This window comes from Lucilia sericata, unplaced genomic scaffold (assembly GCF_015586225.1).
Source record: "Lucilia sericata isolate MDLA Ls3-8-SP2 unplaced genomic scaffold, ASM1558622v1 Contig000280F_arrow, whole genome shotgun sequence".
Taxonomy (NCBI): domain Eukaryota; kingdom Metazoa; phylum Arthropoda; class Insecta; order Diptera; family Calliphoridae; genus Lucilia; species Lucilia sericata.
Window position 1 is genome coordinate 371,552 of NW_023994305.1, and position 15,966 is coordinate 387,517.

Sequence of the window (15,966 nt, forward strand, 5' to 3'; positions counted from 1 at the left end):
CAAAGGTTTTTGAAAAATTTTATTTTTTCTTCAGGATCTTTAAAGTACCATATAATACTTTTCTACTAATTTTGTCCTTTAAATTATTTTTATACATTAGAGATCTTACTATTAAGCTGGCAACATCTAAGTTATATTCCCTTTTAAGGTTACACGGAGCACACGAAAGTGTCATCCTCTGCATGAATCTGATTTTTTCGCTTTAAAAAAGATGTAATTTTTTATTTTTTTTTTCGATATTTTTTGGCTTAAACTTATATTTTACAGCATCTTCTATAACTTTCTTGGAGCACCTAATTATTTCAACATTTTGTCTATAGCCCTTATCCAGATCATGGAGTGTTTTTATCGTATTTCTGCTGTATCGCCTGCAATGTTTGCCTCTGCCCCTTTTTGTACTCAAAATTATGAGATTCTTTTAAAATAATAATAAAAAGCATTAAACTTACTATTTGGATCGATTTCAATTTGAAAATTGTCTAAAAATTGTTAAATTTTTATATTTTTGCAAACTGGCTCTATTTTTTGTCACACCATTTTATAAAGCTTAATTTAAAATTTCATCAAAATTACGAATAGCGACGCGTAAATTATTGCAAAAATAATGGTATTATATTCATAACAGATCAATACAACATTTCAGTTAGTTTTTTCCAACTCTATTCTTTGTAGGAGAGATTTTAAGTGGAGAGAAACTTTGAACGTGATGGTGGCTCTATTTCATCGAACATCACTGTATGTATGTATGTATGTATGTATGTATGTATGTATGTATGTATGTATGTATGTATGTATGTATGTATGTATGTATGTATGTATGTATGTATGTATGTATGTATGTATGTATGTATGTATGTATGTATGTATGTATGTATGTATGTATGTATGTATGTATGTATGTATGTATGTATGTATGTATGTATGTATGTATGTATGTATGTATGTATGTGTATGTATGTATGTATGTATGTATGTATGTATGTATGTATGTATGTATGTATGTATGTATGTATGTATGTATGTATGTATGTATGTATGTATACAGTGGTTGTCAGCTTATTTGATGCAAGCTAATCTAAAATACTTAAATCAGTATAACTCATAAATTAATAGAACTATTAAAAAGAAACAAAACGCACTTTAATTGCTAACATGGTCCCTTAAAAAAAACAATTTTTTTTTAAATTTTTTTTGTTGTAAAATATGAAAAAAAAAAAACAAAAACAAAAAATGCGCTTTTTTTCATCGCTCAGCTTATTTGATGCAAAAAAAACTTTAACTGTAGTAATACAGTTATATTAAAAAAACAACTTGGTTTACATTATGCTGACATTATCTACTAAGGTTTGCATAATTTTAGTATTTTTTTGGAGTTTGAAAGTAATAAACAGATTTTATTGATCATGGGTCGGCGTACAACAATAGAACAAAGAGAATTGGTTATCCATCATTATAAAACTGGAAAAACTCAGCGTAAAATAGCAGAAATAGTGAATTTGTCTTCATCTACAGTCCAACACATAATAGAGCGCTATACAAAGGAGAACAGAATTGAAAATAAGGGCAGATCTGCTCCTAACAAAATTTTCTCCGCAAGTGATGAACGTTGGATAATAAGAAAAATTAAGGAAAACCCAAAGTTATCGGCACAAAAAATAGCTGATGAAGTGGCCAAAGGTATTGGGAAGATGTGTAGTGCATCAACAATTCGGCGTGTTTTACGTTCACATGACTTTCATGGCAGAGTACCACTGAAGAAGCCATTTATTAGCCCAAAGATCTTATGTTTGGCGGAAACCAAATACTCAGCTTCAATCAAAAAATCTTTCCGCGACCGTTAAACATGGCGGAGGAAGCGTTATGGTGTGGGCTTGTATGGCCGCAACGGGTGTTGGAAATTTAGTTTTCATAGAAGGAAATATGGATAAAACAATGTACTTGAATATTCTTAAAGAAAATTTGATTCAAAGTGCAGAAAAATTGGGTCTGAGGGACAACTTCCGATTCTATCAAGATAACGACCCAAAGCATAAATCTAATATGGTTCAAACCTGGCTCATATGGAACTGTCCCCATTTGATGGAACCACCTGCACAGTCTCCGGACTTGAACGTAATCGAAAATTTATGGGCGTTATTAGAAACTAATATAAGAAATCATAACATTTCAAGCAAGGAATTGTTAAAAAAAGCGTTACTAGAAGAGTGGAACAAAATAACTGCAGAAACCACACAAAAACTGGTTAACTCAGTGCCAAATCGACTGAAAGCGGTTTTAGACCAAAAAGGCTACCATACTAAATATTAATTAAAGCAATATAGACAAAAACCACTGTTATTTTTTATTAACAACGTTTTGCATCAAATAAGCTGCTTAAGTTAAAAATGGAGTTTTTTTTGTTTTTTCTAATTTTTCTTTAAGATAGTATAAAATATGAAATAAATGAATTAATTAATCGAAATTGGAATAGTTCTTAATAAACTGGGCTTTTAATTTTTTTAAAAAACCGAAATAGTTATAGAGTTACATGAATTTTAATACAATGATTTTACTTGCATCAAATAAGCTGACAACCACTGTATATAAAATGCATAACAGTAAATAATATAACCTATTTTACAAAAAATTCTTTTCTCCGAAATCCCCAAAATTCAAATCGCAGGTACCACTAATATTTGAAGGATATCGACCTAATTTCATTGCTACTTTATACCCTTCTTTATAAATGGAGATTTTCTTAAAATAAAAATTGTTAAATTGTTAAAATATAAATTATATATTGTTAAATTACTACTACATTAATGTTTTAACGATGTTACGATCATCATCAAAAATTCCGAACAGAAAAAAGATTTTCTCCCCAATGACTCGAGCTCAACAAATAATTTCATATAATTATTTTTGGGCTCCTCTAATGTACTTATGTATATCGATTTCTTCATGAGTGAACATGCCTGCTGCTCAGTATTAATATATGTATAACTTTTTTATGTGTATTTTAGGTGGAAATGAAAATAATGAATTTTATATTGGACATGATAACGGAAATGTTTTATTATCCAAATCCTTAAACTGGGAGTTTCAAAAATTTTACAATTTAACTATAAGCGTCGCTGATGGAACAAATGTTGTTGAAACTAAATTATATGTCCATGTGGTTGATACGAATGACAACAGACCACAGTTCACAAAAGAATTATATATTGTTAATATCTCGGAGAGTGTCAAAGAAGAATCAATAATAATGCAGTTACACGCAACTGATGACGATGAAGAAAAGAAAATATTTTATACTTTACATGGTTCTAAAGATCCATCATCTTTACATTTTTTTCGGATTGACTCGGTGACAGGAAATGTCATAGTGACGCAGAGATTAGACTATGAAAGGATAAAACGTCATGTGTTAACTGTTATTGCAAAAGATCAAGGAACACCAGCTAAAAGAAATTATGCAAAAATAATTATCAATGTATATGATCACAATGATCATTACCCAGAATTTACGAGCAAAATACTCCAAAGTAAAATTCCGGAAAGCTCAGCAATTAAATCCAAAGTTGCACAACTAAATGCAATAGATCGAGACAGCGGTAAGAATGGCGAAATTAGATATCATATTGTGAGTGGTAATGTAGGAAATATTTTCGAGATTGATAACATTCTTGGAACAATATATCTTTCACAAAACCTTGACATACTACAGATGCAAGAATATATGCTACAAGTGAAAGCAGTAGATTGTGGAAATCCTCCATTATCATCTCAAATACCAGTTCATATAATTGTAACAATGGCAGATAATGATCCTCCAAAATTTAATTCACCTACATCATCAATTGAGTTATATGAAAATCTTCCGGTAGGATATTTCGTAACTAAATTGGAGACCAGATCATCGTCATCCGTTTTTTATAATATAGTTGAAGGAAACGATGAAGGCTTTTTTTACATAAACCCCTCCACTGGCGTTATATTGGTGAATTCAAAAATTGATTACGAAAATAATAGGTAAATTATAAATATAAATATTTATATGTATAAAAATAATATATAAATGTGTTTTTTAAGGCAGTTCAATCTAACAATAAAGGGAACGAATATGGCGTCGGCATCATCGATTCATAATGTTATTGTTCACATTTTAGATGTTAACGACAATATTCCAATTTTTATTCAAACAGACTATTATGGCAAAATATCAGAATCCTCCGAACCAGGAACTTACGTCTATTGCAACGATAGTCAAAACAGGTAATTTTTTGCATATGATTTACACATTGTACGTATAAATGAAAAAATAACTTTCACATCGGGGAAATTTTTGAAAATAGATAACATTATATGAAAAAGTTTGCAATTGTCAGCATTTAACTACACTAGTTTACAATGATTTTGCTCATGATATAAAACCGATGTGGATTTCTTTGTTTAGGCCGTCTAAGTCCAAAAAAAAATTTTGGAATAAATCTAGGACGTCAAATTTTTTACATTTTTATTAGAAAGAAAATGCAAAAAAATTTTAAATTTGGAAGAAACAATTTAATATTTCGAGTTTTAGTTATTTTTAATATCCTAATATCCAAATAGGTATATATTATAAATTTCTTTCGCCTAAACGGATGAACCGATTTTCTTCAAATTTGAAGCATTGAAAGATGTCTGGAAGCGTCAATAGGCTATATATATTACTTTTCGAAAATTGGACTAGAAGGGGTTAAAAAATGGGTGAAAACGGCGAAAAACGGCAAAATTGGTACTTTTGTGCATAAAACTTATTTTTGTCTATTCTAATGCGAAAATATTTTTGATTTAGCATTCTAAAGTGTCAGAAATATATATTAGCAAAGTTGCTTTGCTAAAGTTGGAACAAAACGGGTATCAAAATTGGGAAAAGGGCGAAAAACTGGGCAAATCGATACTTTTGTGTTTGAAAACTGATGTTTGTATGTTCTAACCCGAAATTATTTTCGATTTAGCTATCTAAAGTGTAAGATATTTTTATTAGCAAAGTTCCGTTGTGAAAGTTTGACCAAAACGGGTAAAAAATGAGGAAAATGATGAAAATTACAGTTTTTGTCCTTAAAAAGTGATTTTTGTCTCTTCTAAAGCTTAATACTTTCGATTTAGTTTTTAAAGTGTCAGAAATGTGTATTGGGAAAGATTCGATGCGAAAGTTGGAACAGAAGGGGGAAATAGTCATGTGGGTAATTCAAACTTAACGGGTAAAACGGGTAATTATGTGTAGTGTTGGTACTTTTTCGGAAATATGCAAATACTTTAGAAGTATTTTGCTGTAATCAGTCAAAAGGTGTATTTTAGAAAAATCAAATCAAATTGGGTAAAAAGGAGAGTTTTGTGTTTTTTTATAATTATTATACCGATGATGCGACATTTATTAAACAACATAAATTTGGGAAGTCTGTATTTAATAAAGAGGGGAATGTTTTGCATTTTTGGTACTTCTTTCATACATTTTTTAAATGTTGCATAACTCAATGATATCTCAATTGTAGCTTTATAAAATAACAAGAAATACATTTGTGAATAAATTTCTTTATAATGGCATAAAACAGATTTACATATATCTTTACTTAGAAGTTTCAATTGGTTATATCTTTATTCCAAAAAATCAGAAAGGGACGAAATACGAAACGCGGTAAAATTATTATTTTTTTTAAATGTAGAAATAAAAGTAATTTCTACTTATATACCTAACCCCTTATTCACAAACAACATTTTTATTTTATAAAAGGTTTATAAAACAAAATTTCCATACAAAATCTAATTTATAAACTGTTTATAAAATAAAAATTTTGTTTGTGAATAAGGGGGTTAAAATTTTAGATATTAATATTTTAATAAACTTAAAATTTACAGATATCAAGCTTTTGGTTAATTTGTGCATGTTGTTAAAAGGAACGAATTTTGTTTTGTAATTTTAAAATGATATGAAGTTTTCCGAATGTGTTTTTACACATTCGAAAATATTTAAAATTTTTAAATTATAAATATTTAAAAATTAATATTTTAAATTTATAAATATTTATATTTTATTTCAACCACACACTTCAAGACTTTTTTGGGAAGCTTAAATAGGCATTTTTCGAAACATGAATCAGAAAGGTGAAAAATTAGTACATACTTTTTCTCTAGTTAGTTAGTTAGTTTGAAAGAAGGATGTATATACATCAAATCCGAAGAAATACACCTAGGCCTCTAATGGGCCTGTTGTGCGCTCCTTAACCAGTGCCTCAGGTGGGAATCGAACCCACCACCTCCGGTCTACCAGACTAGAACACTTACCACTAACCTACCGGAGGCCACTACTTTTTCTCTAAGTCAATGAATATTATTTATTCTAAAGCCCCTTCACACGAGCATACAGGTAATATCATATGTCAAAATTTTGTGTAGAAGGATACAGATGGGATCATCTAAGCACAATATGTAAATCTTCACACATTGAGAGAAAATACAAAAAAAGTGAAACAGCTGTTTCCATCTTACTTTGTTATTGTTTTATACCATACACATAAATCATACGACTTTTATTATTTTTTCATTAGACTTTACTAAAGGCGTGGTAGATTTACCAACAAAATAAACAGCTGCTCGGCTTACCTCCAATAACATAAATTGAAAATTAAAAAACATAATTTTACAAAAATATAAAAAGTGAAAAAAATAAGATGTGGTAAAAATAGATCTTCTTGGAATATCTCAGGAACAAGAAATATCAAAAAAATTTTGGAGAAATATTTTTTGGTTGATACTGCTGTTGAGTTGACAATCTTTGGCCGTGTATATTTCGAGTCGTCACGCAGCGGAGATGCAATTGCCGTGGGATGGTCTAATGAAGTTTTTTGTTCATGGAAATTACAAATTTGGAGACAGAACGCAAATATCTTTTTTGCTTAATACACCCATTTCCTCAACAAAACCAAAGAAAACAATTAAGATGTCTCCCGGCAATTAGATTTTAGGAAATGGCAAGAATGTCTCCAGCAAGTGGTAACATAAATAATATTGTAAAAACTCTTAATAACTGCTGACATCTCGTTGTGTGAAGATATTTAGATACTCTTTCATTGATTTTGTGATTAACTTTAAAACTGCACATTGAATTTCTTCTTCTATTTCTTGAATTTCATTTTTGCGTAATAACAATAATCAGCTGTTGTAACTAGTTTACAATAAACAACAAAAAGGTGCTCACGCTTTCTATAAAAAAGGTGGAGTAAATATAATAGGGTTTTAAATATACTACCAAGATTGAAAACCGCTACTATTTCTAACCATAAATGTGGTAAACTCTCAGAATTATGAACATATCGAGATAAATTTTGAATTATAAGGTTAAAGGTTTAATATTAATTAATGTTAAAAATAATTTTTTTTGATAAAACAAGCTTTTTGGGGGGACACTTGTATGGGGGCTATGCGAAAACGTAAACCGATATTGCCCATTTTCAATACTAAACAAACCTTACCTATAGAAAATACTTGTGTAAATTTACAACCATCTAGCTCTTTGTGTTCGGACCCTATTGTGCTTTCAACAGACAGACAGATGGATGGACATGTCTAGATTGTCTTAGAATTTAATAAGGACCCAGAATATACATAATTTTGTGGGTCTATGACCAATATTTCGATGTGTTAGAAACGGAATGACAAAAACAATATACCCCCATATTTTTTGATGGTGGGTATAAAAATGCATAATATTCAAAGAAAAGAAAGGCAATTATTATTAACAAATGCAGAACAAAAAGTGAAGAAAACTTGTATTCATTAATTGCATCGGCACAAAATAAAAGTTTGGATACGTCAGCATGGTACATACATAGATAGCGGTGCTACAAGCCATGATTTGTAAGTTATTTACAAGATCTGATGATAATGTGATATTATTATGTTGGCTGAGAAAAAGTCCATAATTGCAACAGGAAAGGGTTAAAATAAGTATCTTTTCGTAGAGGGTTACACTAAAAATAAAAAATGAATGACAATGTTATTAAAGTTTAAATATTCCACAGATTTATAAGGAAATTTCTTGTCAGTAAGCAAGTTTGTAGAAAATGGCGGAACAATGATGTTCAATATAAAAGGAGCTCTTCTTATGAACTGCGATTACATATATAGTATATGCTAATATAGAAAACGATTTATTATAGAAGACTTGGTCACCTGAATTATCAAAGTTTAAAAGAATTATATAGTAAACAAATGGCAACTGGACTAGATTTGAATAAAGAAACTCAAGATCAGTGTAAAACGTGTATGGTGGGAAAAAATCATACATCGGTTTTTCCAAACCAATCTAAAAAGAAATCTGAAGAAGTCATTGATTTAATTCAGACGTGTATGGTCAATGAATGTGGAATCTCTTTTCGGATCCAAATATTTTTATCTTTCATAGATAATAAATCAAGAGAAATCAGGCCATACTTTTCAAGCGAAAAAGTGAAGTGTTTGATAAATTTAAAATTTTAAAAGTATGGTTGAAACTCAAACTAGTCGTCAAATAAAGGCAATAAGAAGTGATAATGGTGGAGCAACAAAATTAATAAATCTTTAGAAATTTATATATCCGAACACTGGTAGAAATGGCACAATGTCTATTGAAAGATTCCGAACTTCACCATAAATTATATGCGATATTTATTCAACAAAACTCATGAAGAAGTCTGGACGGGTCGCAAACAGAGATACAAGCCGAGACGGCTTAATCGGCGCCGGCTGGCCGCCGGTAATATTTTGCAAGCCGCGCCGCCGCCGACTTCTTTCGGCTCAAAAGCTAAGCCGGCTTAAACGTAGCCGCTGATAAAGATTAGAATCACACATGTATTTCAGAACATAATTTCACCAAACTGAACGGAGTTGCCACTATTTTAAATTCTTATGGGAAATTGAAAAGAGTTGCCACACAATATTGTGCTAATATTAAAATAGTGAAAACTACTATAAATGTCCATTTTCTGCAGAAAAAAACTTATATAGAGACAGGTTTCTATGTAACAGACTATTATACAAAGATTTTTCAATATAATAAACCTTATAAGGTCAATTTCTAAAGAAAAAGTTAAATTGAGCCGACAATTTCGCCGCCGCCGCCGATCATATCCCATCGGCTTGTATCTCTGGTCGCAAACCTAATGTAAAAGATCTGAAAATATTTGGTACAACTGCTGTTTAATTAAATAAGTTCATTGTTGATAATGGTTGGTTATTTTTTTTATCTAATAAAATTGTGAGAAGTGCCAAAAATCAATGATAAAGGAACAGAGTTGTGAAAAATGGATATTTGAAATAAAAATAGAAAATAATCAAATACTTTTGAAATGAAAAATATAAATGACTATTTTCAAAATATTTTACTCAAATAAAATAAGTTTTTTATGGTTCAAATCATAGAGTATATAGAGCGTAAACTCTGCTGTCAAGGACCTAAGTCTGTTGTCGATTGAATGTAGTAGTAGAAATACTTATGGTAGTATTAGTATATTCTAGGGTGATCGATTATTCGACATTTTCCAAAACCGGTTTTCGAATAGTTGACATTTAAAAAAACCGTTTGATATTTTTCAAATACAGAAAAAACCGGTTAACCGGTTTTTCATTATAAATAAAAAAAATATATTTTAATTTGAAAAACTTAATGTTTATGTTTAAATTTTCAGCCGTAAATTAATTATTGTAATTGGAATATAATCTAAAGATTGATAAAATTTTATCAAACAGTTATCAATTTTACAAATAATTTTTTTTAATTAATTAGGAAAATCAAAAAAGTTTAACAAAGGAGCTGTAGAAGAATATACGCTAGTTCCTCGACTCGAATATTTTTAAAATTTAGACGGGCTGTATTATTATTTACTTAAAAATTTCATTTAAATAATCTTTGAATACAAAGCAAATAAAAGTATTCGAAACCGGTTTTTAAAAAGTGAAAAAACCGGGTTATTCCATATTCGAAAAATCAACATTAAGAAAAAACTGTCACTGGTAAAGCAGAAAAAACCGGTTTTAAAACCGGTTGAAAAATCGAGTCGATCACCCTAGTATATTCCCCATATTTGAAATAACCCAACAAACACAAAATCAAACGTTTGAAAAATGTTATTAATTTTATTTAATATTAAACATTTACGGTTCTTTAAAAAGAGAAATTGATTTAAAGTTTAAATTCGATTTGCCCCCATTTTCTCATTGTCTGATTATGTTTTATCATAACGAGAAATTGACATTTTACATACAAAAATTATTTTAACCGGCAATATATCCACCTGTTAAACGATAATCGGAGGTTGAGATATTGGCCCTTAGAGTTTTAAAATTTAAAAATAGTTTGATTTACAACCTTTCTCGACTTTACATGAACCCTGGGTAACGACATTTCAATTTATTATTTTGAGATTTTCACCACAATAATTTTTTATTTATTTTTAAAATTTTACATAACTTCGCACAGTGGGGCAGAATGGAAATTTTTTGAAAATAAATCTGGCATTTCTAAACGGCTGATCCGATCGGGAGCGTAGCCAAGGAGTATTCGAGTTTAAGTTTTGAAGATGAACCCTGCAGATGCCCCAGGGACGGCGCTGTGGCGGCTCAAATTGGGGTACCTACGACATGTAAAATTTTTAAACTCGTGCCATTTTTTTGTTTTTCACCCAAATACAAAGATGCTTGGACATACTACTTATCTCTTATAATATCCGAGTTATAGGCATTTAAAAATTTAGTGATACAAAATTTACCATACCTTGGTCCGCCTTTTTTTGAATACCGGGCGTAATTTTGGACCAAATGGACTCAATTTTTTCTTGTTAGTTAGACAACAAAATTTCCAATAATATACAAAAAATTTCAGATCGATATCATTTACAGATCCAAAAATATACGTTTTTTAATTTAAAAATTCAAAAAATTTTAGATTTTTGGCGTTTTTTTGCCAAAAATGTGTCTTAACTCTTTTATTAATAAAATAAAATTTTTATTAAGAACATATAACAATTTTATAGTTTTCTAAAAGGTATCTTTACGCAGAACGCTTTGGCGTAAAAAACTTGTCCTATTTTTTGAAAATGTTGCCACTGCGTCCTTCCGAATATGACCTATTTTTTATCAAAACTTCAACTTCGGGCGACATGTTCTAAAATCCCAAAGCTGGGATCAGAAAACTGAAAGCAGTTTTGGAAACCTCAATATGTTTTCTATTTACTCCAAAAGTATTTTCCCAGCCCTGAAAGAAATGTGGACCCTATGGGCAAAAAAGTAAAAAATCCCATTTTTGGGATTTTCATTCCTATTTTTGGGAATTGCGGGATGCCCTTTGACCTTTTCAATTTTTTTTTGCATATTCTTATTTGAAATGACAAATTTAATAAGCGTTGAAAATTTCATTGAGTTTTGTTCATAAATAAAGATTTTGTCATATATTACATATTTGTTTAATTTCTAAAACTATGATTTATATCAAAATTTTAATAGGATCGCAGATAGCTACAACAATTTAGTCCATATTTATCCTTTAATATCATTTTTTAGTTAGATATGGAAATTCTCGACCCTTTACAAAAAATTTCAAGCCAATATCTCAATTACATTCAAAAATATGTTCATTTAAACCTGTGTCCTTTAATTTCATCTTTTTCATATTTTAGTATTAAGTATGACAGAACATATTTAAATCTTATATTTACCTATTTTCTATTTGTTTGCTTATCCTTATAATTGAAAGGTCCTATTATGCTTAAATTTTCAAAAATTTATAACTATTTTTTACCTAAATTTTTTCGACAGATCATTTCGTTCTGTTTCGTTTATGATCATGTAGGTAAAAATATACGGGTAATGATAATTTCGATTCATTCACTAATAAGAAATATCAATGACTGAATTACAGGTTATAGTAATATAGTCCTAAATGTTAATAGGTAGACAATTCGTAATTTTTTACTTTGGAATACCTGTATCGGAAATGACAAGAATTGGTATATAAGTAAACTTCTCAGATTTTAAGTACCATATTTAATAAATCTACAACGAAGATTACATTAAAGTACGAAGAGTTGTGTTCCGTTTTATGGAGTATATCTTCAAAAGGGCCAGAAAGAATTGAAGACATTTCAAATTATATAAAAACTACATATAGTAGAAAAGTAGACAAAACAGGCATATCAAAAATTGAAAACTTTTTGATGTAAAATGTAAGTCTGTGGATGGAAATCAAAAGAAATTTCGATTAAAATTTTGTAGTTGGATGGAAACTACTACGGAAATCTCAACTTACAACACATCAACAGGAGCGCCTTGCAAGTCATACGAAGACTTATGTTCAAGGTAAAAAAAAAGAGGGTCACACAAAAACTTTTTTCAATCTCAAATGAGGAAATTGCTGATACATTTAACGAAATGCTGAAAAAGGAAAACCAACATATGGATGTCGTACATATTGCAAATATTCTTCCTAATGCATCACCAAAACGACTTAAGCGAATTGTGGAAAGTATACCAACTCCAACATCATAATCAAATTTTACTGAAGAGGAAGCAATAGCGCTTATGTTGGAACTGGGTCCCAGTCGAAATAAGTACCAAATATTAAGGAAAGCTCTGCATGAAAAAGGACACAATATATTACCATCATACAAGGCGATCCAGGAAAAAAACAAACTATCCTACTAAATCAACAAAAAATAATGAAGAATTGAAAGAACTGAGAGCTGCGGAAAAAAGCAGAATCCAAGAAGAATTTAAAGTTCAGATGGGATTAAACATCGACAAACCACTTTAAAGTTGCGGTAGTACAAATGACGGTAATACGGCGAGAAGGTTTTTTCGTGATTTTGAAATTACTTCAAAAATAACTGGAATCGACAAGGAGTTGCTTCGAAGAGTTAACACTATTTTAATGGCACTGAATAGTAAACATAAAATTAATGGAAATCGATTTGGGGAATACACATCTAAAATTTCTAAATTACTTGTATCTCTGTATCCATGGAGGGAACTAACACCAACAGTACACAAAGTATTGTGTCATGGTCAAATAATAATTGAATCGAATATTCTTCCACTTGGAGAGTTAACAGAAGAAGCCCAGGAAGCGAGGAATCGAGATTTTAAGCATGTTCAACTATTCAGCTCAAGAAAATGCTCCACGCAATCACAGAATGAAGATATTTTTAATAGTTTACTTCTATCTTCTGATCCTGTTCTTTCAACTATGCGAAAAAGATGGATTTGTTATGAAACTCTATCATCTCAAAACAAGGAAGATTTAAAGGACTTATATTACCTTCTGGATATGTATACCGATATGACAGATTATTTTATAGAAAATAAGTAGTGTTAGGAATTAACTATATAAGTAGGTTGTAAGAATTAATTGTATTATGTTTAAGATAAACAGTTCAAATAAAAAAAGCTATTATACTAACTGATGATATTGTATTAAATTGTGTTTTATATTTCGGTGGGCGGGAAAGGTAACTTGTGTGGGGTGATTTAGGTGTTGTTGTGCGTGGCTCATAATAAAATTATATTTTTTTTATTGTATATACAATATTATAATAAAATAATTAACTAAATATTTTTTAAAAATTGTCCAAATATTTTATTCAACACCAAATGTATGTTCTGTCATACTTAATACTAAAATATGAAAAAGATGAAATTAAAGGACACAGGTTTAAATGAACATATTTTTGAATGTAATTGAGATATTGGCTTGAAATTTTTTGTAAAGGGTCGAGAATTTCCATATCTAACTAAAAAATTATATTAAGGGATAAATATGGACTAAATTGTTGTAGCTATCTGCGATCCTATTAAAATTTTGATATAAATCATAGTTTTAGAAATTAAACAAATATGTAATATATGACAAAATCTTTATTTATGAACAAAACTCAATGAAATTTTCAACGCTTGTTAAATTTGTCATTTCAAATAAGAAAATGCAAAAAAAAATTAAAAAGGTCAAAGGGCATTCCGCAATTCCCAAAAATAGGAATGAAAATCGCAAAAATGGGATTTTTTACTTTTTTGCCCATAGGGTCCACATTTCTTTCAGGGCTGGGAAAATACTTTTGGAGTAAATAGAAAACATATTGAGGTTTCCAAAACTGCTTTCAGTTTTCTGATCCCAGCTTTGGGATTTTAGAACATATCGCCCAAAGTTGAAGTTTTGATAAAAAATAGGTCATATTCGGAAGGACGCAGTGGCAACATTTTCAAAAAATAGGACAAGTTTTTTATAAAACTATAAAATTGTTATATGTTCTTAAAGAAAATTTTATTTTATTAATAAAAGAGTTAAGACACATTTTTGGCAAAAAAACGCCAAAAATCTAAAATTTTTTGAATTTTTAAATTAAAAAACGTATATTTTTGGATCTGTAAATGATATCGATCTGAAATTTTTTGTATATTATTAGAAATTTTGTTGTCTAACTAACAAGAAAAAATTGAGTCCATTTGGTCCAAAATTACGCCCGGTATTCAAAAAAAGGCGGACCAAGGTATGGTAAATTTTGTATCACTAAATTTTTAAATGCCTATAACTCGGATATTATAAGAGATAAGTAGTATGTCCAAGCATGTTTTTTCAAGATCGTCGAGCGCTTTCACAAAATATAAAAATCTTTGTATTTGGGTGAAAAACAAAAAAATGGCACGAGTTTAAAAATTTTACATGTCGTAGGTACCCCACTTTGAGCCGCCATAGCGCCGTCCCTGGGGCATCTGCAGGGTTCATCTTCAAAACTTAAACTCGAATACTCCTTGGCTACGCTCACGCCCGTATCCCGATCGGATCAGCCGTTTAGAAATGCCAGATTTATTTCCAAAAAATTTCCATTCTGCCCCACTGTGCTTCGGCAAAATAAACAGATTTAGGAGACCCAAATTCAAGAGAAAACAATCGACATTCTTACGAGTATATGGGTGTGGCGAGGTCCATATACCCTTTATTCATTCAGTAACTTATTTCTTTGACACTAACTCTTCCCTATCTTGATGTTATTGCAATCTGGTTTGCCGGGATTATAAACTGGTGATGCTAAATGTATAATCGAACATTCCTTGTAATTATTTGAACAGGAGCCGAACCAGGCAGCCTTATAATTAGATACCACGGGGCTGAGTTTCCACCTTTGTCTTGTCCCGGTTATTGGAGTGTTCCATTCGGTATGTACGTGGTGGCTGCGGTTTAAACCCATACTCGCGGGAAGAGAATATTGGTTAGAAGACTGGTGCACTGTAAAGTCTATAATTCGGGATAAGTTCGGTGCTGTAGCTGAGATAACAGATACCACGCAGAGCGTTGGAAATGAGTTGGTGTCAAATGTATATCATACGGGATGGATGTAGGGTTATACGGACCTTACTCACTCAGATGTTGGTCTCAATGAGTGTGTCGGTGTGCAGAGTTGAATGGTGATGTATGTAAAGTATCTTATAAATGTGATACCAATGAATTTGCCTTCCATGTCAGGGTATATTTAGGGTTTACTCTGTCCATACCAGACCACAGTGTATGCACTGATTACGTCTTTAGGTGCTATTGCCGAATCACACATTCGTGGTTGAAAACTTAAGTGATGTTTTTGCATCTCGGTAGTTAAGCAATGGTCAGAGATTAGGTAGCTCGAGTACATAAGCAAAGTTTAAGGTGCACAAAGTGGTGGTGGTGAGTCGTCTTACAAGCTTACCCAGTGGTCGTATAAGGACAACACGACAGGTGTTCACGTAAAGCATATTCACTTATGTATCTGTTATCTTTTCGGTAACAGCACCGAACTTATCCAGAAATATAGATTTAACCCGTAATTTTTTGTTTAAACCACAGCCATCCCGAAGGGACCACTGCAATAACCGGGACAAGTCAAAAAATGGAAATCCAGACGAGTACGGGAACATACATACATAATTTTGATTTTTTTTATATAAAAC

The 15,966-nt window shown here is 30.6% G+C and overlaps 1 protein-coding gene across 1 annotated transcript in view; it reads left to right on the top strand.

The window, feature by feature from the left end:
- LOC119603187 (fat-like cadherin-related tumor suppressor homolog) overlaps nucleotides 1-15,966 on the top strand; it is a gene marked incomplete at its 3' end in the record, with an annotated part of 153,318 nt that overhangs the window by 108,944 nt on the left and 28,408 nt on the right. The window contains exons 9-10 of the mRNA XM_037955141.1: nucleotides 3,003-4,011; nucleotides 4,072-4,254. Of these exons, the coding sequence (XP_037811069.1) occupies nucleotides 3,003-4,011; nucleotides 4,072-4,254 (1,192 nt within the window). The remainder of the gene's footprint in view (nucleotides 1-3,002; nucleotides 4,012-4,071; nucleotides 4,255-15,966) is intronic.